This window comes from Kogia breviceps, chromosome 19, assembly GCF_026419965.1.
Source record: "Kogia breviceps isolate mKogBre1 chromosome 19, mKogBre1 haplotype 1, whole genome shotgun sequence".
In the NCBI taxonomy this organism is placed as follows: domain Eukaryota; kingdom Metazoa; phylum Chordata; class Mammalia; order Artiodactyla; family Physeteridae; genus Kogia; species Kogia breviceps.
The window spans coordinates 42,481,203-42,502,715 of NC_081328.1; the positions used below are offsets into that span (position 1 = coordinate 42,481,203).

The following is a 21,513-nucleotide window of genomic DNA, read 5'->3' on the forward strand; positions in this document are numbered from 1 at the left end:
GTACTACATGATCTGCACTTGGTTGAATCTGAGGATGCAGAACTGCATATATGGAGAGCCAACTGTGAAGTTATACACAGATGTTCTGCTGCAGAGGATTTGTGCCCCAAACCCCTGGGTTGTTCACTGGTCATGTGTAGTTCTCTCTCTTCTTTTTTTCTGTGTTGTTTATAAAACCACTGTGTATTTTATATATCCTACACTTAATCTTAAAATTTGTGTAAGAATTTCACTATATCATTTAAAAATTCTTTGTCAACATCATTTTTAAAGACTATATAATTGGGTTGTATTATAATTTACTTAATCATTCTTTTCTTATTGAACATTTAGGTAGTCTTCAATGTTTTGTTTTTATACATCTGTGATATTTATACATAAATATTGATTCATCATTAAAGTCACTTTCTTTTTTTTTCTTTTTCTATTTTATTTATTTTCTGTATTTTTTTTGGCTGTGTCAGGTCTTAGTTAACGGTGCGGTCTCTTTGTTGAGGCGTGCAGGCTTCTCTCTCGTTGTGGCACAGGGGCTCCAGGGAGTGTGGGCTCTCTTGTTGAGGCACGCGAGCTCAGTAGTTGTGGTGTGCAGGCTTAGTTGCCCTGCGGCATGGGGGATCTTAGTTCACTGACCAGGGTTGAAACCTGGGCCCCCTGCATTGGAAGGCAGATTCTTTACCACTGGACTGCCAGGAATGTCCCACAAAGTCACATACTTTCGTTTTCCAACTAGAATTACTAGGTCAAAGGATCTTAACACGTTTAAGGCTTTGTTGTATATAAATGAACAAGAGTACCCATTACCATTATGTACTGGCCACAGTATATTATTTTCACATTTTTTGACCCTTGGTAATTTGACAGATGAAAAATGGAATCTATATTATTTTGTTATCGATGAAGTTGAAAATGATTTTATATCATTATGTCTTTCAATCTTTTAATTATTTGTCTGGCCTCCTGAACATTATCCTATGGCATCTTTGCATTTTTCCTATTAATTTGAATGTTCTTTATAAAGATATTGGTACATTGTTATATCTGTAGTAAATATTTTTCCAGTTGGTTATGTGCATTTTTATTTTATTATGTTGTATTTTTTAACAACAGCTTTATTGAAATATAATTCACATACCATACAATTCAGCCATTTAAAATGTACAATTCGATGTTTTTTAGTATAGTAACAGAGTTGTACAACCATCACTACAATCAATTTAAAACATTTTCATCACCAAAAAGAAACTCTGTACCAGTTAGTGGTCACTCCTCATGCCCTGTAACTCTCCCAGACCTAGGCAACCACCAATTTACTTTCTGTCCATTATGTTGTATTTTGATATACAGACATTTTTCATTTTTATGTGTTCATAGCAGTCATTCCTTCTGTGATTTCTTCTTGTCATTTTGTATTTAGAAAGTCTGCCTCATTAACTAGTTTTTCTTTATGTATGAATTACATTAAGAAGGTAATTTATTGTTACTGTAGGAAGTTTCAAATCTTAGACCAGAATGACATGATTTGGTTGTTGTCTTTGCCTAATTTACCAGAGTTGCCAAACTCTTTCTTTTTTCCTCCCCAATATAAGCTACTCCCAGAAGTTAGTTATGGGATCATATTTTGTTTCTGACTCCACACAACTTGCTGTAAATCTTCTTTGTGCTTTCATTTCTAGGTAGGGGTTGACAGCCTGAATTTTTCATTTTGTGACATTCTTATCTACTTTCTCTTGTTTTTATTAAGGAGGAAAGGTTAGTGTCAGTGACCTAAGAAATGTTCTACAAAACGCTGCGTTCAGACTCGAAGCAAATGAAATTCAGGACCTGCAGACCCACCTACCAATGACTGGTGAGCCTTTAAGACATCTTTATCCTGTAGACAATGACTCATCTCACTCTGAAAGCAGTGAGGAAAGACATGTTTGGAAGAGAAAACTGGAAGCAGAGATACAATTTAGAGGCTGCTGCTGAAGTCCAGATGATAGAGCCTTATAAGGTCTAGATAATAAGGGTCTTATTTAGGGACCCACACTGGTGATACATGGGGAAGACCGATTTGATGTGGTAAGTGAAAGGGAGGGAGAGAATAAAAGTGTGAACCAGAGATTTATGGTTCATATGATTGCCACAGAACAAATAAGGGGGTGGAGGGGGAGAAACAGTTGAAAACAAAACGAAGAGAAAAATAATTTTTAGGACATAACTGAAGTAATTACAGGACATTTGGATACAAGGTATCAGCAAACTGAGTAAGATAAGGAAGAAAGATAAGAGAAAGTGATGAGAGAGGGTAAGAGAAAAGAAAAGGAGTAGAAAAAGATGGTATAAAGTTATATACATAAGGATATAGACTGACCATATTTTTAAAACAGTATAACTGAGATGGTATCAGGGCTGAGTTGAAAGGACCCAGACTGAAAAAAAGGAGGGGAGTAGTCTCTTCATTCTTCACCAGAGGAAGCAGATCACCAAGAATCTTGATTGGCATGAGGGCTGGTTTCAAGTTTCTTTATAATAGCATGGAACCCCGAGGACTAGAAAGAATATCTTTTACCAGAGCAAGGCTTCGTTATTCAGGGATGAAGGTCATGAGTTTTAAATATGTTTCTTTCTTTTATTCATTCATTCAGCAGATATTTACTGAGTACCAACAATATGTCAGTGTTATGTTGTATTGCTCTATTTACTTGGCAACTGTTTGTACTATTTCTGTGCAATGTATTTACCAGAAACTGAGACTGTTTAGGGTACAGGGGGAACAGAGACATGATGTCTGCCCTCAGAGGTGCTTACAATCTAGAGGAAAATGCAAAAATACAAGAGAGCCAGCAAGGTTTGAGGATGAGGATCTCCTGAGCTAAGTGATAAATATACACTGAAGTTAGACTAGGCAACAAAAAAGCAACCTGAGTCTTGCTTATTGTGGTGTGTACCCTCTAGTGCAGTGGCTCTAAATTTTGAGTCTCAGAACTTCTTCACATTCTTAATTTTTTTTAACTTTTTAATAATTTTTATTGGAGTATAGTTGATTTACAATGTTGTGTTAGTTTCAGGTATACAGCAAAGTGAATCAGTTATACATATACATATGTCCACTTTTTTTTAGATTCTTTTCCCATATAGGTCATTGCAGAGTATTGAGTAGGTTCTTATTAGTTATCTACTTTATATATAGAAGTGTGTATATCTCAATCCCAATCTTCCAGTTTATCCCCCCCATTCCCCCCTGGTAACCATAAGTCTGTTTTCTACATCTGTGATTTATACTCTTAAATTTTTATTGAGGGTGCTAAAGAGCTCTTCTCTTTTTGTGCATTATATCCATCTATTAATATTAGTTGTATTAGAAATTGACATTTTAATTTTTATTAATTCATTTTAAAATATAATAAATCCATTACATGTTAAATTAAGTACATATTTTTTGAAAAATAACAGTTTTCCAAAATAAACAAAAAATTTAGCATTGTTTTACATATTTATAATCACTTTAATGTCTGGCTGATTTCTCATATCTCCTTCTACACTAAATCTATTGTAATATGTTGTTTTGGTTGAAGTATATAAAAACAATCTGGCCTCACACAGGTGTATGTAACTGGCAAAGCAAGGAGTATTTTAATAGTCTTTTCAGATAATTGTGGATGTTCTTCTTTGATATTAAATTAACCCAAAACCCAACAAATGGTATCTTCTTAAAGTTTAGTTGCAATATGGGATCAGAAACCATATCAATGAAATTTTCATACTTGTTTACATTAAAATCTGTTTGTCTATCTTACACTTTCATCTTTTACCAAGATTTTGTAACATTATACTTCAGTCATTTGGAAAATATTGGTTCACTGAGTTATATAGATCTTCCAAATATTGGCACATCTCTTTTGGATGCTTCTAAAATTTAATACATAATCTCAGTACTTTTTGTTTGCAGGCCTCTTATCACATTTATGTCTAAAATAATTTTCCCAGGGCCAGAATACTATGTTCTGTACTTACATACAAAAGAATGAATGGAAGGTTTGAAAATTATAACATGAAATTGATCAGTAGAGGCAAGTAAAACTTGTCTTCTGCCCTCTTACCCCCAACACACACACAACCTCAGTCTGTACTTCATTCTTAAGTAATTTTAATTTGCTCTCTGCACCAGTGTTTTTCAGTGAGTATGATAAAAAAAAAATTGATGTGTCTCTGAAAGCCTCATTGTGTTTCAAAAAGAAGAATTTTAAAATAACTTAAGGGGCTTCCCTGGTGGCGCAGTGGTTGAGAATCCGCCTGCCGATGCAGGGGACACGGGTTCATGCCCCGGTCCGGGAAGATCCCACATGCCGCACGCAGAGCGGCTGGGCCCGTGAGCTATGGCCACCGAGCCTGTGCGTCCGGAGCCTGTGCTCTGCAGCGGGAGAGGCCACAACAGTGAGAGGCCCGCGTACCGCAAAAAAGAAAAAAGAAAAGACTCACTGATAAAGGGCATTTAAGCAAAAAGCTAAGGAGACCAGGGAGCAGAAATCTGGAGCAAGCACACTCCATGCAGAGGGAAGAGCAAGTGCAAAAGCCCTTATACAAGAGCATGCTCATAATATTTGAGAAAAAGTAAAGAGGCCATTGTGGCTGAACAGAGTGAGCGGGGGCAATGTAGGAAGAGATAAGGTCATAGAGGTAGGGGTCGGGACCACCACATTGAGCCACATAAGCTATGCACGTGCAATTCCAGGGTTGTGCAATGAGATGTTCCGTTTGGGGGAAGGGGGTGGTGCAGGTGTGGGGAGTAGCTGATCATATAAACCCTGAAGGCTATTGTAAAGATTGGGGTTTTTTCCTGAGTAACAGGAAAATGAGGATTTGAACAGAGATAGGATATGATCTGACTTGTTTTTAAAGGACTGTCCTGGTTCCTGTGTAGAAGAGACTTGGCAGGGGTGGATACAGCAAGAGCAGAAGCAGGGAGACCAGCTAAGAGGTCTTTGCAGTAACCCAGAGCAGGTAGTAGAGGTGGAGGTGGTGAGAGTGGTTGAGTTACATATATATTTTGAAGATGGAATCAGTAGTATCTCCTGATAGATATCCCAGGGCCGAGAACATAATAGGCACTAAAAATGTACTTATGAAATGGATGAATTGGATTAGATGTAGAACACAAAAGAAGAGGATTGAAGCATGTTCCAAGTGTTTTGGCTCCAACAGAGGATGGAGCATAGGCCTGGAAAGATGGAATTATCATTACCTAAGATGAACAGATGAATGAATAAGAGACTGGTTAAATGCTCTTATATGTGTTGAACTAGTGAAGAAACTAAGTGAAATCCATATGGATTCAAATATATAAAGAGGAGATATTAAAAATACGAGTATTTAGTGATCTGCAGAACATGGGTTAAGCAATCTATTATTATAACTTGCTATTAAGTTGATGCCAGGAAAATTTTCTGACATTCTGGATTGACTCTCAAGAAAAAAATCAACGAGGATGAGCAAGTGGTTGCCACATATTTCTCTAGCTTCTCCTCTTATTGCCTCTATATGTGACTTTGTGAGCCCTCTCACATCCTTGCTCTCCCTGACTTGGTTGGGTGGTATATGGGAGTAAGGGGTTTTTGCTGTACATTTACATAGTTGCTGCTCCAAAAACCATCCATGTTGGTGTACACTAAATTTAAAAATTATAAGTAGTTGGTTTGCATGCATAATAACTTAAATGGTATTGTGTAAAGAGGAGTAAGCCTTCTTTTTTAAAATTTATTTATTTATTTTTGACTGCACCGGGTCTTAGTGCGGCACATGGCATCTTCGTTGTGGCATGCGGACTTCTTAGTTGCAGCATGCGGACTCTTAGTTGTGGCATGCAGACTCTTAGTTGCAGCATGCATGCAGGCTCTCATTCCCCAACCAGGGATCGAACCCAGGCCCCCTGCGTTGGGAGCATGGAGTCTTACCCACTGGACCACCAGGGAAGTCCCAGGAGTAAGCCTTCTAATTTCTGCAAATATCTCCATCATTAATCTACACTAGTCAGGAGGGAACAAGAGAGGAACTGGGGCTCATCAGGATTCAGCCAATCCAGAGAATTTTGCCTACCCAGGTTACCAGACTTGAAGTGGGAAATAATAGTCAGTTCCTTCATGCTTCCATACCCTGATGATTTCTGGGTGATGGAGTTTGAGAAAAGCCTAAGAGGAGGGAGAAATGGTGAAGCACAAAATCTCTGCCCCAAAAGGAAGGAACATCTTGCCTTTCCCTAGTCATTCACTGACTACCTATGTTCAATGGACAGAGCCAATGTTGGGAAAATAGAATATTAAGCTTCTGACCTCAAGGTACTTACACACTTAGTGAAAGCAAAAGAGCCAGGGAGAGAAGTGAAGGGCATATGCCTGTAAAGCCTGATTCGCCTACAGGGGCAGCATCTCTAAGAGGGAGGTAGCTACTTTTTTTTTCCCCCTGAAAAATCCAGTTCCCATTGGTCTGGTAACTGAAGTAACTGGTGAGATTCTCTTCTCCTTAAGGCTCATATATCTTTAACTATACAGGATGAATTACCCTGAAATGTTAGGTTTTCAGAGTCCACAAATTATAAATCACATTGAGACACAACCTTTTCCCATAAAGCTCCTTACTCCTTTGGTGAACAGTACTACATAGGAAGAAGCCTAATACTAGATATTCTCCCTCATCTAATAGTCACCTCCTTTTTATTCTTCATAAAATCAGAAGGGAATATGAGCCTAGGCGATTCTTAGATTGATATGGTTGAATTAATTCCTAGAGAAAACAGCTATATTTATGCAACATCCCTACTTAAATATCTTCAGAATTCCCCAATGCTAATAAAGTCTAGACTCCCTTAGCTTAACAATCAAGATGTATATGTATCCACAAAAACCATGTTAAGGGCTTCTCTGGTGATGCACTAGTTGAGAATCTGCCTGCCAATGCAGGGGGCACGGGTTTGAGCCCTGGCCGGGGAAGATCCCACATGCCACAGAGCAGCTAAGCCCATGCGCCACAACTACTGAGCCTGAGCTCTAGAGCCCGCAAGCCACAACTACTGAGCCCACGTGCCCCAACTACTGAAGCCTGCGCACCTAGAGCCCATGCTCTGCAACAAGAGAAGCCACGACAATTAGAAGCCCATGCACCACAGTAAAGAGTAGCCCCCACTCACTGCAACTAGAGAGACCCCGCGTGCAGCAACGAAGACCCAACACAGCCAATAAATAAATAAATAAATAAGTTTATTTTTTTAAAAAACATGTTAAATGAGTGACATGCTGGGTATAAGAGACTAGAAAAAATGAGGGAGACTGTGGCAATCAGGAAACCTTGGGTTCCAGTTAAAAGGGTGAAGGGAATGTGGGCCATGTGTTCTCTGATCTTTGGGCTTTTCAGAAGTCATAAACTGATAACTTTTAAATTACCCATGTTTTCATTTATTAAATTCAAAAAAAATTTTAATGTTATTTAAGCCAAATAAAACTTGTATGGGGATCAAATTTGCAATCTCTGTTCTAATAACCAACCCTAGCCCAAATACCTAATCTTTTTTGCTCCCATTATCTCACTTCATGCAGTCTTGAACAATTCCTTGTCTCCTAAGCTCCCATGATTACTCTACGTGCTTTTGCTCTTCTTTCACTCTAGACTACTCTTCCCTAGGAGCTACATGCTACATGTTAAAATTCCACTTCTCCCTACACACAAAACCTAAAACTCTTAGAAGAAAACATAGGAGAAAAGCTTCATGACATTGGGTTTGGCAATGATTTCTTGGAAGTGACACCAAAAGCATAGGTAACAAAGAACACAATCAACAGAGTGAAAAGGCAACTTACAGAAAGGAAACATTTGCAAATCACATATCTAATAAGGGATTAATATCCAGAATATATAAAGAACTCCCATAACTCAATAACAACAAAAACAACAAGTGATAAGAAGTGGGCAATAGACTTGAATAGACATGTTTCTACAGTAGATATACAATAACCAACAAGCTTATAAAAAGACACTCAAAATCACTAATCATTAGGAAAATGCAAATCAAAACCACAATGATACATCACCTCATACCCATCAGGGTGGCTACTATCAAACAGAAAACAACAAGTATTGGTAAGGATGTGTAGAAATTAGAACTCATATGCACTGTTGGTTGGAATGTAAAATGGCGGCCACTATGGAAAACAATATTTCTTCAAAACATTAAAAATAGAATTACCATGTGATCCAGCAATTCCACTTCTGGTGTATATTCAAAAGATTGAAAGCAGGGTCTTGAAGAGATATTTGTACACCAATGTGTCACAGCAACATTATTTATGATAGCCAAAAGGTGGAAGCAACCCAAGTGTCCATCAACAGATAAATAAGTAAAATGTGGTACATATAATGCAATATTATTCATCCTTAAAAAGGAAGGAAATTCTGATACATGATACAACATGGATGAACCTTGAGGACACTATGCTAAGTGAAATATGCAAGTCACAAATACTGTATGATTCTACTTATATGAGGTTCCTAGGGCAGTCAAATTCATAGAAACAGAAAGTAGAATGGTGGTCATTAACTTCATTTTAAGTCTTGGTAGCCCCTAACATAGTAGGCCCTAATTAAATATTTGTTTAATTTGTAAATTAAACCTTCCCTTTCTTTCCTCTGTATCCCGAGCCAGAATGAAAGGTAATATACCAAGTTTGGACAGACTAGGGAAAAGTCAAATTATGCACATAATAAATAAATCCCCCAGAGCAGGAATAGAAAATCTCTAGAATTGCAGCTAACAAGTGAAGCCTGAAACAACCCGGGGGGCTCAAGCTAAGCCTTTGCTGCCAGAGGTATCTGTGCTTAGCCATCATGAAGACTAGAGACACTCCTAACTTCTGTGCTTAGAAGATTTAAATACCATGAGACCTGTCAGATCTTGAAAATTTCTGATTAAAACAATCATAATACTTTCCTTAATTGCTCTTTTAAAGTCACTCTTTTCGATAACACTATAGACTAAAACCTGTGAGAGTTTTATTTTTCCCTCTTTCTGGATGTAAACAATGAAATGGTTCCTAATCAGCATTCAACCAAGGGAAAAATTTTTTACTTCAACAACTTTCAATTCACCAATGTTTAACATGAAAATATATTAATACAGAATTTTTAAAAAAACTTCCCCTTCCCCCAAATCCAATCAGTGTCAAAATATTCTGATTCTGTAACTCATACCCACACATACACTGAGGGTGCCAAATGAACCACATTGAAATCACAGTTACTCTAAAGCTGGAAGGAGCTTGTGGGTCATTCTTACCTGGACCTGAACCTGAGAAGTGAATGAGGTCACAGTTGTGTGATGAAACAAACCCTTTATTGGATTCTTGATCTGACTGAAGCCCAGAAGTTGTAAAGTAGCACCACTTCGAAGTAGGTAAGTATCCAGATTTTGTAGGAATCTACAAGGAGTCCTTTTTTTTTAAATCTATCATCTCAGTGAGAGATTGAAGGTAGTTTTTTAAAGTAATGATTATTTTGAGCCATGAGGATGATTTCACAGCACCTTTCAACTGCCTACATTGTCGAGCCTCTCCAGAGTTCCTAGCTCTGTGGTAGGTTTCCAGATTTTGAGCACATGTAATTGAGTTGTTTAAAAGCAACAGTGTTCCAGAGTCTGAGGTAAAGACTTAGGAAAATTGACTGAACTCTAACCAAACATTCAGAGACTTTTTCTTCATGGTTTAATAGTGTATGATTGTCCGCTGTTCCTAAGTCAGCAACCCAGTTCTCTTGTCAGTGAACTACTTAATACACTCTATATTTTAAAAAGATAATTAGAGGACTTCCCTGGTGGCACAGTGATTAAGAACCCTCCTGCCAGTGCAGGAGACACGGGTTCGATCCCTGGGCCGGGAAGATCCCACATGCTGCAGAGCAACTAAGCCCGTGTGCCACAACTACTGAGCCTGCGCTCTAGAGCCTGTGAGCCACAACTACTGAGCCCGCGTGCCATAACTACTGAGCCCATGAGCCACAACTACTTAGCCTGTGCTCTAGAGCCCACGAGCCACAACTACTGAGCTTGTGCGCCATAACTACTGAGCCAGTGCGCCACAACTAGAGAAGCCACCGCCATGAGAAGCCCGTGCACTGCAACAAAGAGTAGCCCCTGCTCACTGCAACTAGAGAAAGCCCGCGCGCAGCAACGAAGACCCAATGCAGCCAAAAATAAATACATATATATATAAATAAGTAAATGTATATTAAAAAAAGATAATTAGAGAGATAAGACCAACAATAAAAGGGAGAAGCCCTACCAACCCAGCTTCTGGTCCATAGGTTCTGATTCTTAAACTATGCAGAAGTAGAAAGGAAGGACTAGGGAGTCCTTAGTGGTTAATAGTCCATTCAGGGGCATCTAAGGTAGCAAAACAGCATTATATCCCACCCCTATCCTTATTTTTTAAAAAGACCAGTGAGTTCATAAGAACTGATAGGGCAGGGGTGGACCTCCCAGAAGGAAAATCTGGGAAAATGTACTTACTACCAGGCAGCTATCCAAGATATAAACAATTAGATAAATATTTTGCAAATGCTATAACATTTTATTCTCTGTCAATTATGAGATGAAAAACACATTTTAAAAATAAAGTTTGTCTTTAAATAACTTTTTCTACATATCTGCAGAATGCTTTACCATTTATTTTTATATAGGATCAGAATGATACTATTTGCAGGAGGAGCAATGGCAAGAAGTTTCGCTTAGAGATCTTGGGATAGTAAAGGGACCCGTCCACATGGCCTCCCAACTTTGCACATACCTCTAACTTGCATTTGCACATATTTTCATTTCATGAGGCCATGGACTTCAAACTCCAGGTGTCGAGCTGGGAAAGTTGTAAAAGAATATAAACACATTAATCTCTGATTTGATCCTTAACTGTATCTTCTGAATTCCAGACAGAGTTACTGGCCACATGGCAGTTACTGATATTAAAGCAAGACTTAAACTGAATCCTTCTACAAAAGTACCTAACTTCCATGGCAAGAGGTAAGTAATGAATTTATTAAGGTGATCAGTATATTAAGATAAAGAATTATTAAGGTGATGAATATATTAAATACTCATAAAGGCTATAATGAAACAAGTTAGAATGTTCTTCAAATATCTATTCTGTGATAAAGTTAATTATAAAACAAAACATCTGAATTGAAGATAAAGTTTTTTTATGAAAAGAAAGATATATATATATATATATACTTTTTCATTAGAGAAACAAAGAGTTCTCCTTCCTATTCTCCCAAATGAGAGGCTATTTTTGTGTGAGGGGACAGAATACCCCAGAAGAAGAAAGTTGTCAGAAGGCTAAAGGAGTTGTCAGTTACACATTAAGACATTTCAAGTGCCAGTTTAAAGGAGAATAAACTTAGAGGATCAAACCCAGAAGCATCAGAATATAGAGAAAGAGTATGTAGCTCAAAACTGGCCGGTAAAATGAAATCTGATAAGTTAGCTATGACTAACCTTGAGCTAAAATTGGGAAGGGAGGTTTGCCTGTGACATTAACAATAGCTTTTTCTCAATCTGATAACTACAAATTCCAATAAACAGTAGCCACTAATGACTGAAAATGAAAGCCTGATGCAAATTTTATCAGATCATAAGAAAAGCCTCTCTCCTCTCTCACAATTATCCATTTTCTTTGCCACTTTGAGAGTATTTCTCCTAGTGTCCTTGACCATGCCATTCTACAGGAATATATTAAAGACTTTTTTATCAGGATGTGGGTAAGACAACCTTATAGCAGCCAAATCCATTGATCTCATTGTTTCCTTACCCTTCATCACGAACTATCTTTTGAAGTAGTGACTTCCTTGTCACTGAAAGTAGTGAAGCAAAGACTAGATAATACCACATGTAGAGGGAATTCCTACATGAGATGAGAGGCTAGACTGGGTTCATTCCAAATCTAAAGTTCTTTGAACCTTTGTTTTTTGGTTTTTTGTTGTTGTTGTTGTTTTTGTTTGTTTGTTTTTTGCGGTACGCGGGCCTCTCACTGTTGTGGGCTCTCCCGTTGCGGAGCACAGGCTCCGGACGCGCAGGCTCAGCGGCCGTGGCTCACGGGCCCAGCCGCTCCGCGGCATGTGGGATCTTCCCAGACCCGAGCACGAACCCGTGTCCCCTGCATCGGCAGGCGGATTCTCAACCACTGCGCCACCAGGGAAGCCCAAAGTTCTTTGAACCTTTGAAACACTGTAAAATAAAAAAACTATTTCCCATGTTTGATCCAAGATAAGATTTGAAATTCTGCCAAGAGTATGGTTTTTTTAAAGTAGCTAATAAAGAACTTGCATTGCCTGGGCTTCTACTTTCTTCTTGCTTCTTGAGAACGTCATATTTCTCCATCCACTGCATCTTTTATATCATACAAAAGAAATCTGTTTATATTTAGAAATACAACAAATATAAAATAACCAATCTGAGTAAAGGCATCAAGTTGGTAATGAAAAGCAAACACTAGAAGATATCAATGTTAGTAAAAGCCGAGAAAAATAAGACTAATTAGATCAAATTCCGTGTCAGAAAAATTGAGAATGGTGCATTTCACCTCCTATTTTACCAGGTCCTCTTTAAAAATGGGCTGAATTTAGTAGACACTGTAGAGGATACTAAATTCATAAACTATAATTTTTTTATTTAACTACCATGTTTAGTATTTCTTATAGTTTTACTTTTTTAATTGCTTCTTGTAAAAGCACATAAACTAAGAGATGACATATTTCTTAAAACTTTTAGTTCTACTAGTATCAAAACTAAATGTATTTTAAATAAATTAATCCATAAAATTATGATTATTATAAATTTACTATTAAATTACCATATTATAAGTAACCCCAGTTTTGCATAATATATTTTTATGTTCCTAAACTAATAAATTGCTGCAGATATATACAAAATATCCCCAAAGTATTAATATTTTCCTCTTTTTCCAGATTTTATTTTCCTAAGGAAATAAAAGGTCACCTAGGGTTCCAAACTTGCCAGAACTTTTCTCTCTTGATGAGAGATAGATAGATATGGTTATAGAGACATTGAAACAGAGAGAGAGAGAGAGAGAGAGGGAGAGAGAGAGAAAGAGATGGATCTACCGCTCTCTCTCTCTCATATGCTGGTAAAAATACAATTTGGCAAAGTTGTAAAATAAATGTGAATACAAAATTTCACTATAAGTATATTCACCATAAGATTATTTAAACTAGTTAAAAATTTGAAACAACTTATATTTCTAACAATAGGAATAGTGTGAGGCTTATATTCTTCAACTTTGGCAACAAATAAACCTGGATTTAAATGCCAGGGCTTCCAGTTATTAGCTGTGTGACTCAGGACAAATTATTTCATCCCTCTGAGCCTCAGTTTCCTCTTTTGTAAAATAGGAGAAATCAGATTTTTTAAGGGGGTAAGGTTGATGGGCAAGTATAGGGAAGAGGTGGACCTCAGTGGCCAACAGCACTGTCCATCCTGTAGCTATTGGCAATTGACAGTAACAGGGCCCTTAGGTGGTGTGACTCTGGATATATTTTGATATTTACAGTCACTCCAGTCAGCAGAAACTGAAGAAGGGAACTAATATTTGCTGGTTTCAATAAGTATCTCTTTTCTCAGGGATAAAGATTTACCAGGACCTCTGCCAAGCCAATTACAGCACACAAAAAGGAAGTTGAGCCCTTCACAAATGCGAGGTAATGAGACCCATCCCAAAATGAAAGCATAAACAAAAGCCCCTTAATATATGTGATCTTTTTTTTTCTCTAAGGGAGATCTGGGATTTCAAAGGTTGTCTACAGTACTCTGTTATTTAAAAGCAAAAAATATCTATATTTTTTGATACGATGTCTAACTTGTGGGAAGGAAGGTGGATTACTTTTTTAAATATTTATTTATTTATTTATTTATTTATTTATTTATTGGCTGTGCCAAGTCTTAGTTGCGGCACATGGGATCTTCACTGCGGCAGGCAGGATCTTTAGTTGCAGCATGTGGGATCTTTAGCTGTGGCATGCAGACTTCTTAGTTGCAGCATGCAGACTTCTTAGTTGCAGCATGAGGACTCTTAGTTGCCACATGCATGCAGGAACTAGTTCCCCAACCAGAGATCGAACCTGGGCCCCCTGCATTGGGAGCGTGGAGTCTTACCCAGTGGACCACCAGGGAAGTCCTGGGGGATTACTTTCAAATAGACATCTTCAAGAATTTAGACAGTCCTGGCCAAATATTTTTATTCCAAGGAGAACTTGTGGTGTGGAGAATAAAAAATACAAGGTCAAATAAAAATTAAGTAACAAAGCAGTATCAACACAACTAAAGTCCCAGGATTTCTCACAGAAAAAAATTATAATGATAAAATGAGCTACCCTTGCTACAGTTCATTCATCCAAACAACAAATACTTACTTAAAGCCAACAGTGTACTAGGCAAAACACAGGTCAGACATGTTCCCTGCCCTAATAGGAAGTCTTACAGGGAAGACAGTTAAACCATGAATTTGTTGATTGAACCATTTAAATTACAACATGACACAAGTTATGGTAGGGAAAGTATAGAGTTAAAGGAGCATAAAAGAAAGTGTCCTAACTTAGTAAGGATAGGAGGGAAGTCCTAGCGAAAGCTGAATAATGAGTAAATCAGACAAAGCACAGAAGGGAGTGTTCTGGGTAGAAAGAGTGGAATCTGCAAAGGCCCAGAGAAAAGGGAAAAGATGACACACTAGAAAAACTAAAAAAAAAAAAAAAAAAATCAAGCATGGCTGTGTTTGGGTTCTGAGAAGGTTAATGCTTCACCCCTCCAAGTTTGGAACCAACTAAGAAATTCCTCCAAGAGACAGGAATCAAAAAAACACCTTTATTGCTGGGAAAGCTGGTTTGGGAAACACAAAAGATTGTCGGAATCAGAACTTCATTTTTCACTGTGAAGCTGAACTAAATGCCTTTATAATAACAGTTTATGGCTTTATAAAACTTCAAGGTTTCTGAAGTACATTAATATGCATTGGTGCTTTAAGGGTACCCACTATTTGTTTTAATCAGGTATTGTTATACATACAGACATAGAAACAACTGTCCTGGAAGAAGTATTTTATTCTCAGAGATCCCTAAAAGTAAGAGACACAGCACACCATGAAGAGGGAAGCACCAGAGTCAGTCAAAAGGCAAAGGGTAGAGGGAAGTGGGCAAGAGCCTTAGTTTGGTTTCTGCAGGAAGGAATAGACAAGGCAGGATAAGCAGGTTTAGGATTAGCTAGTTAAGTCATTTCAGTGAGCTCTGGGTTTCAGGGCTGTCCCTAGTTGCCTGATACCTGGCCCTGCAGTGATTAGGACAGAGGAACAGTAGCCCAGAGTTTAAGAGCCTAAGAAAGTTGGGGATATGGTCTCTGGATTGGTTGGTTTGTATATGAAGAATATGCTCACAGGCAAGTCTTTTACTATCTCTAGGAACTGGCTAGTTATGGGAGGGGCAGGCCCTCCAGGATCAGCAAGGCCCCAGATATCAAAGCATCAAATACAGAAACTAGAAAATGTGGTTGTTGTGAGGATTAAGCACTTTGAGAGGTTAATTTGTTCATTTTACAAATATTTACTGAACACCTCCAAATCCCCAACATCTGCTACCATCCTCACTCTCATTGATATCCTTGCTTCCTACCCCTTTATAATCAGAGAATTCTGATTCTGCAAAATCAGAATAGAACTTCCACAGACTCCCACTTCCATATCTACCCCAACCAGCATCTGTACCCACAAACTCTGCCCTCCTCCCTCTTCCACAAATGAACTTTATACTTTTATCTAAAGTCAATCCTTCCATTGTGGACTAGATCACATCTCCTCTCTCAAATTCAAAGATATGACCAAAGAAACTGTGCCCCCCTCTTCAACACCCATTTTTTCACTCTCTATTATCTTATTCCTATTATCATACAAATTTACTATTATTTCCTCTAAGAAATATATTGTGACCTCATTTCCTCCTCCAGCTACTACACAATTTCTTTGCAGAAAAATTCCCCGAAAGAGTTGTCTCCAAAACTATTTTTCCCATTCCTAGATATTTACACGTTCTTGTTTTCTTCCTACCTACCTCACTGGTCACTCCTCGGTCTCTCTTGCTAGTATCTCCCTTTCTCCTGATTCCTCTTAATGTTAGACCACCCCAGAGCTCAGTCCTTGATCCTCTTCTCTTCTTCGTCCCACTCACACATGCGGTGATCTCATCTAGTCTTAGGCTTTTTTTTTTTTTTTTTTTTTTTGCAGTACTGGGGCCTCTCACTGCTGTGGCCTCTCCCGTTGCGGCGCACAGGCTCCGGACGTGCAGGCTCACGGGCCCAGCCGCTCCGCGGCATGTGGGATCTTCCCGGACCGGGGCACGAACCTGCGTCCCCTGCATCAGCAGGCGGACTCTCAACCACTGCGCCACCAGGGAAGCCCCCTAGTCTTAGGGTTTAAATACCTATATGCCAACAATTCCCAAATGTATATGTCCAGCCAGGTCTCTCTCCCCAGCTCCAGACTCATATCTAACTGCCTACCTGACATCTCCAATTGTATGTCTAATAGACACCTCAAACTCAACATGTCAAAAACTGAACTCCTGGGAAATTCCCCAGCAGTCCAGTGGTTAGGACTCCATACTGCCGCTGCCGGGGTCCCAGGTTCAGGGAACTAAGATTCCGCAAGCCACATGGCGTGGCCAAAAAAAAAAACAACTGAACTCCTGATATGTTCCTCTTACTCTTTTTTTTATTGTAGTAAAATATACATAACATAAAAATTACAATTTTAACCATTTTTAAGAGTTCACACAGATCAGTGGCATTAAATATGTTCACATTGTCCTCTAAGCATCACTACCATACACCTCCAGAACTTTTTCATCATCCCAAACTGAACCTCCAGACCCATTAACCAGTAACTCCCCATCCTCCCCTCCCCTCAGCCTCTTTTAAAATTTGACCTACCCATAGCCTTCCCCATCTCAGATAATGATACTTTATCCTTCCACTTGTCCTGGAAAAACCCTGGAGTCATCCTTGACTCTTCGTTCCCACCCTACCTCTAAATCCATCAGGAGAGACTTCTCTGGTGGCGCAGTGGTTAACAATCCGCCTGCCAATGCAGGGGACACAGGTTCGAGCCCTGGTCAGGGAAGATCCCACATGCCATGGAGCAACTAAGCCTGCAAGCCATAACTACTGAGCCTGTGCGCCTCTACTACTGAAGCCCGCGCACCTAGAGCCCATGCTCCGCAACAAGAGAAGCCACCACAATGAGAAGCCCGTGCACCTCAAGGAAGAGTAGCCCCCATTCGCTGCAACTAGAGAAAGCATGCACGCAGCAACGAAGACCCAATGCAGCCAAAAGGACCCAAGAAAACAAACAAACAAACAAAAATTAGCAAGGGTATCAGAAAAAAAGGAAAGTCAGATAAACTGTATAGAGAAGAGGTTAAAAAAACATGATGACTAATTGTAATATGGCGTCCTGGATGGGATCTTGGACAGAAAAAGGGTGTAGGAAAAAACCAGTAAAATCTGAATAATGTCTGCAGTTTAGTTAATACAGTACTACACCAATGTTGGCTTCTTTGATGTGACAAATGTACCATAGTAATGTAAAATGTTAACGTTATGAGAAACTGGGTGAGGGAACTCTCTGTTCTATCTTTGCAACTACATCTAAAACCAATCTGAAATAAAATTTAAAATAAATTTTAAAACATAACCACACACATTACCTCTCTGACCTCTCCTACTCCTTTCCTCTTGCCCACTCTCTCCTGCTACGCTAGCATCCTTGCTGTTCCTGGAACATGCCGGGCCCATTCCCCTTACGGTCTTTGTGCTCTAGCTCTTCCCTCTGCCTAGTCCTCTCTTCCAGATATCCACTCTCTCACCTTTCAAGTTTTTGCTCAAATCTTACATTTTAATACAAGCAACCTATCCTTCAATCCCTAGAAATCCCACCCCCCCCAACCCTGTATTACTTTTTCTCTTTCTCTACAGCACTTACCACCTTCTAACATGCTCTCTATCTTACCTATTTATTACATTTATATAAGGGCAGAATCTTTGTCTGTTTACTGCACTAATGTATCCTAGGCACTTACAGCAGCACCTGGCACACAGAAGGCATGCAATAAATATTTGTTGATTAAGCTGCATGAATGCCTACTACATGCCAGAAATACTGGGAGAAAAAAAGAAACATGTCAGAGACAGTTCCAGCCCTAGAGAAGACAGCCTTATATCAAGGGAGAAAGATGTTAACTTTTCACACAAATATAAGGCAGGCATCTTATTTCTATAGAATTAATCATTCTTATACACAGAGATGCTAAAGTTTGAATGTGATATGAAATGTTTTATACTGGTACCACTTGGGAGAATACCTTGTTCTGGATTCACCTTTTCATTTACTAATTTTAGAAAATACATGTCTAACTTTGGCTCCAGTTAATGCCTTGAGTATTTCCTTAAAAAAACTTTGAGTCTGTACAAAACATTCAGACCTCACAGATCTATAGTCAGAAGTCAGGTGGGCTCACCTGGTTCCTCTTCTCTGGGTCTTACAAGGCTGAAAAGAAGGTGCTGACCAGCTTGACCTTTTATCTGGAGGCTCTGGAGAAGAATCTGCTTCTGAGCTTGTTCAAGTTTTTGGCAGAATGCAGTTCCTTGCAGTATAGGGCTGAGGTCCCACTTTCTTGCTGGCTGTTAGCCAGGAGCCTCTCTCAGACCTTTAAGACTGCCTGCATTCCACATCACATGCCCTCTCCATCTTCAAACCAGCAACAATGAGTCAAGTCCTTCTCCTGCTTTGAATCTCTCACTTCATCTGCCACATCTCTCTTGCTTCATAAGGGACCCATTCAGATAATCCAGGGTAATGTACCTTAATTACATCTGCAAAATTCCTTTTGTCATGGAAAGTAATACATTCACAGGTTCCAGGAATTAGGGTATGAACATCTTTCAAGAGCCATTTTGCCTACATATTTGCTTTTCCACCAATTAGTTTATTCTAGTTCAAATCTCATGGAAGGACACTGTCCTTTATAAGAAATGTCTACTAAATACTCAAATTTCTCTAAATAGTTTTTCAGAACATGACCTCCAATCAACAGTAATATCTGTTCTAGTTCCATAAAAATATGTATTTATTCTTAAATAACTGTCCTAACCTAATTCCATTTCCCCAGCCTTCCAAGATGCCTACAACTTCTTTAACAAGGATAAAACTGGCTGTATTGATTTACATGGAATGATGTGCACTTTAGCTAAGTTGGGAATGAATCTAACCAAACAGTATGTCTATGATGAACTAAGATGTGCTGATATTGATCGTGAGTACTTTGACTTGTCATTATTTTTTTCATAAAAAATTTTTATAAATATATATTTTTTTCTCAGACTACATAAACATGAGAAGTAAACCTCATTCATTGGCCAAAAGCACATATATGTGTTTCTCTTTAAAGTTATTGGTGTACAAGTTATGAAATCAAATTAATGCTACAAAATGGGCTAGTCTTTGAAAAAGCCTGTGTGGAAACGAAAAGTGACTGTCGTATTTAATATCAAATTCAGATTACTTGTTCTAATGTACATTTTGGAGGGTGCCTTGAAATAACAGATACAAAGGCATTGACAATTTCAAAAATTACCTGTTACTGTTACCCAAAAACTGGCTTCACCTCTTGGTGGGTGTTGAGCCAAAAGACACAACCAAGCCAAAGAGCAGAAGGAAGGCTTTATTACTTGCAACAAGTAAGGAGAATGCTGGGGATCTTTCCCAAAGCAGTGTCTCCCCGGACAGCAAAAATGGGGAGGTTTTAAGCTAAGGGTGCATGCATATTCGTGAAGGGGCCGGAGCAGAGGAGAATTCAGCATAGAATTGGGGCAAAGGTCACCAGAGTCCAGGCTGTAGCTGATTGAGGTTATCAGGGTCAGCAAAGGTCAGCAGCATCATTCCTTAGGCTCTAGGTATTCTGGTAAAGGTTGAGTGCTCAAGGGGGTTTGGATCCTGCAAAACAGCTCAAGAATGTGCTTCAGGCAAATCTCAACCTTCAAAACAGAACTGGGAGTCTTTACAACTGATATATTGTTTCCAATATGGTTAAGTTATTTTCCTGGCCTGGTAATACCAGTTTGTTCTTACATTCTTTGTTCCTTTAAAATCATTAACTATGAGGCGTATTCTTCTGCAAGGACAAGCACTATGGCCAGGCTTAGATGACAGAATGGCTTAGGCCTAACATGGCTTCTCTTATGTCAAGAAACGTATGCCTAGTTTTCTTCCTCCGGGACCCCCTACCCTATCTGCCTACATTGCCAAGGAAATCTAAGCCCTTTGTTTCTGTTTGAATCATTTTAGTACAAATCTTCCTTCCATCATTAGAGCCTACCTATATTGAATCTTAAATGCCACAGCACTTTTATTGATATTTTTAAAGCATATAGGTAATGTTTTCTTTGAATATACTGATTTAGTGACTAGTAGCCCAAGCTGGTATGTTGTGTGGAATATATATTCAGCACAGTACCTCATCTCACCTCTCCTCACCCACCTGCCAGTGCCCCATTCAATCAGCAGCATCCCATGTGTTTCAGTCACCATTTAATTAAAGTATCACTTGTTTCCACTAACTCTACCCAAATTTTTATTCTTTCATTGAAACACAAACACTCTAATAGCACTGGTTATCCTTTAATTTTAGAGGAAACAGGGTAAAACTCTGGCATATTCTAATAATAGAAATATAGAGGTGGGAGTAAAGTGGGAAAGTAAATATATCCTTGTTCTGAGCTTTAGATCTCTGTTGCAGGAGATGGGAAGGTGAATTTCTCAGACTTTATAAAGGTGCTAACAGATAACAACCTCTTCCTTAAGACTGTGGGTGAGTAGAGATATTGCTGAATAGATGGCAGATGGTTAGTTGCAATTCATGGCACTGTAAAGATTATTCATTTAGGTCTCCAATCAGGAAGGTGTAGTCTGGGATGTGATTTACTTTTGTACTGCTTCTCTAAAACAAAATTTGCTAAGGAAATTTATATAGTTTTAGAATTTTAACTTAAATGCATCAAGTCCTTCTGCAGAAGACACTACTCTTTGGACTCCAATGAGAACACTCAGGCAGTGGTGTAGAAAATTTTGGTCACCTTTTATGGTACTTTAATTCTTTAGCAGTACCTGTGCTACTTTGGGAGTTACTCCTCCTACAGAAGAAAAATTGTCTTTTTAGAAAAAGAAAAATGCTCTCTCTCTCTCAGGCAAATTTGGGTATAGATAATTCACTGTTCCTGAAAAATATCTTCCTCACCCTGGTGAAGCCTCTTCCCTCAGTGTGAGGTCTGGAGAGTCTGCTGGAGGTTCGAGAGCATGTTTTCACACAAGGTTATAATGAAGTGGAGGTACTCAAATTATTACTGTTAGTCCTCTAACGGTTTGTTTATGAGTTTAACAAGCTGCCTTG

The 21,513-nt window shown here is 38.7% G+C and overlaps 1 protein-coding gene across 1 annotated transcript in view; it reads left to right on the top strand.

The window, feature by feature from the left end:
• Positions 1–21,513, top strand: part of EFCAB3 (EF-hand calcium binding domain 3) — a 40,540-nt gene that overhangs the window by 409 nt on the left and 18,618 nt on the right. Inside the window, exons 2-6 of the mRNA XM_067020480.1 lie at positions 1,742–1,846; positions 10,945–11,035; positions 13,652–13,728; positions 19,237–19,380; positions 20,863–20,934. Of these exons, the coding sequence (XP_066876581.1) occupies positions 1,840–1,846; positions 10,945–11,035; positions 13,652–13,728; positions 19,237–19,380; positions 20,863–20,934 (391 nt within the window). The 5' untranslated portion in view covers positions 1,742–1,839. The remainder of the gene's footprint in view (positions 1–1,741; positions 1,847–10,944; positions 11,036–13,651; positions 13,729–19,236; positions 19,381–20,862; positions 20,935–21,513) is intronic.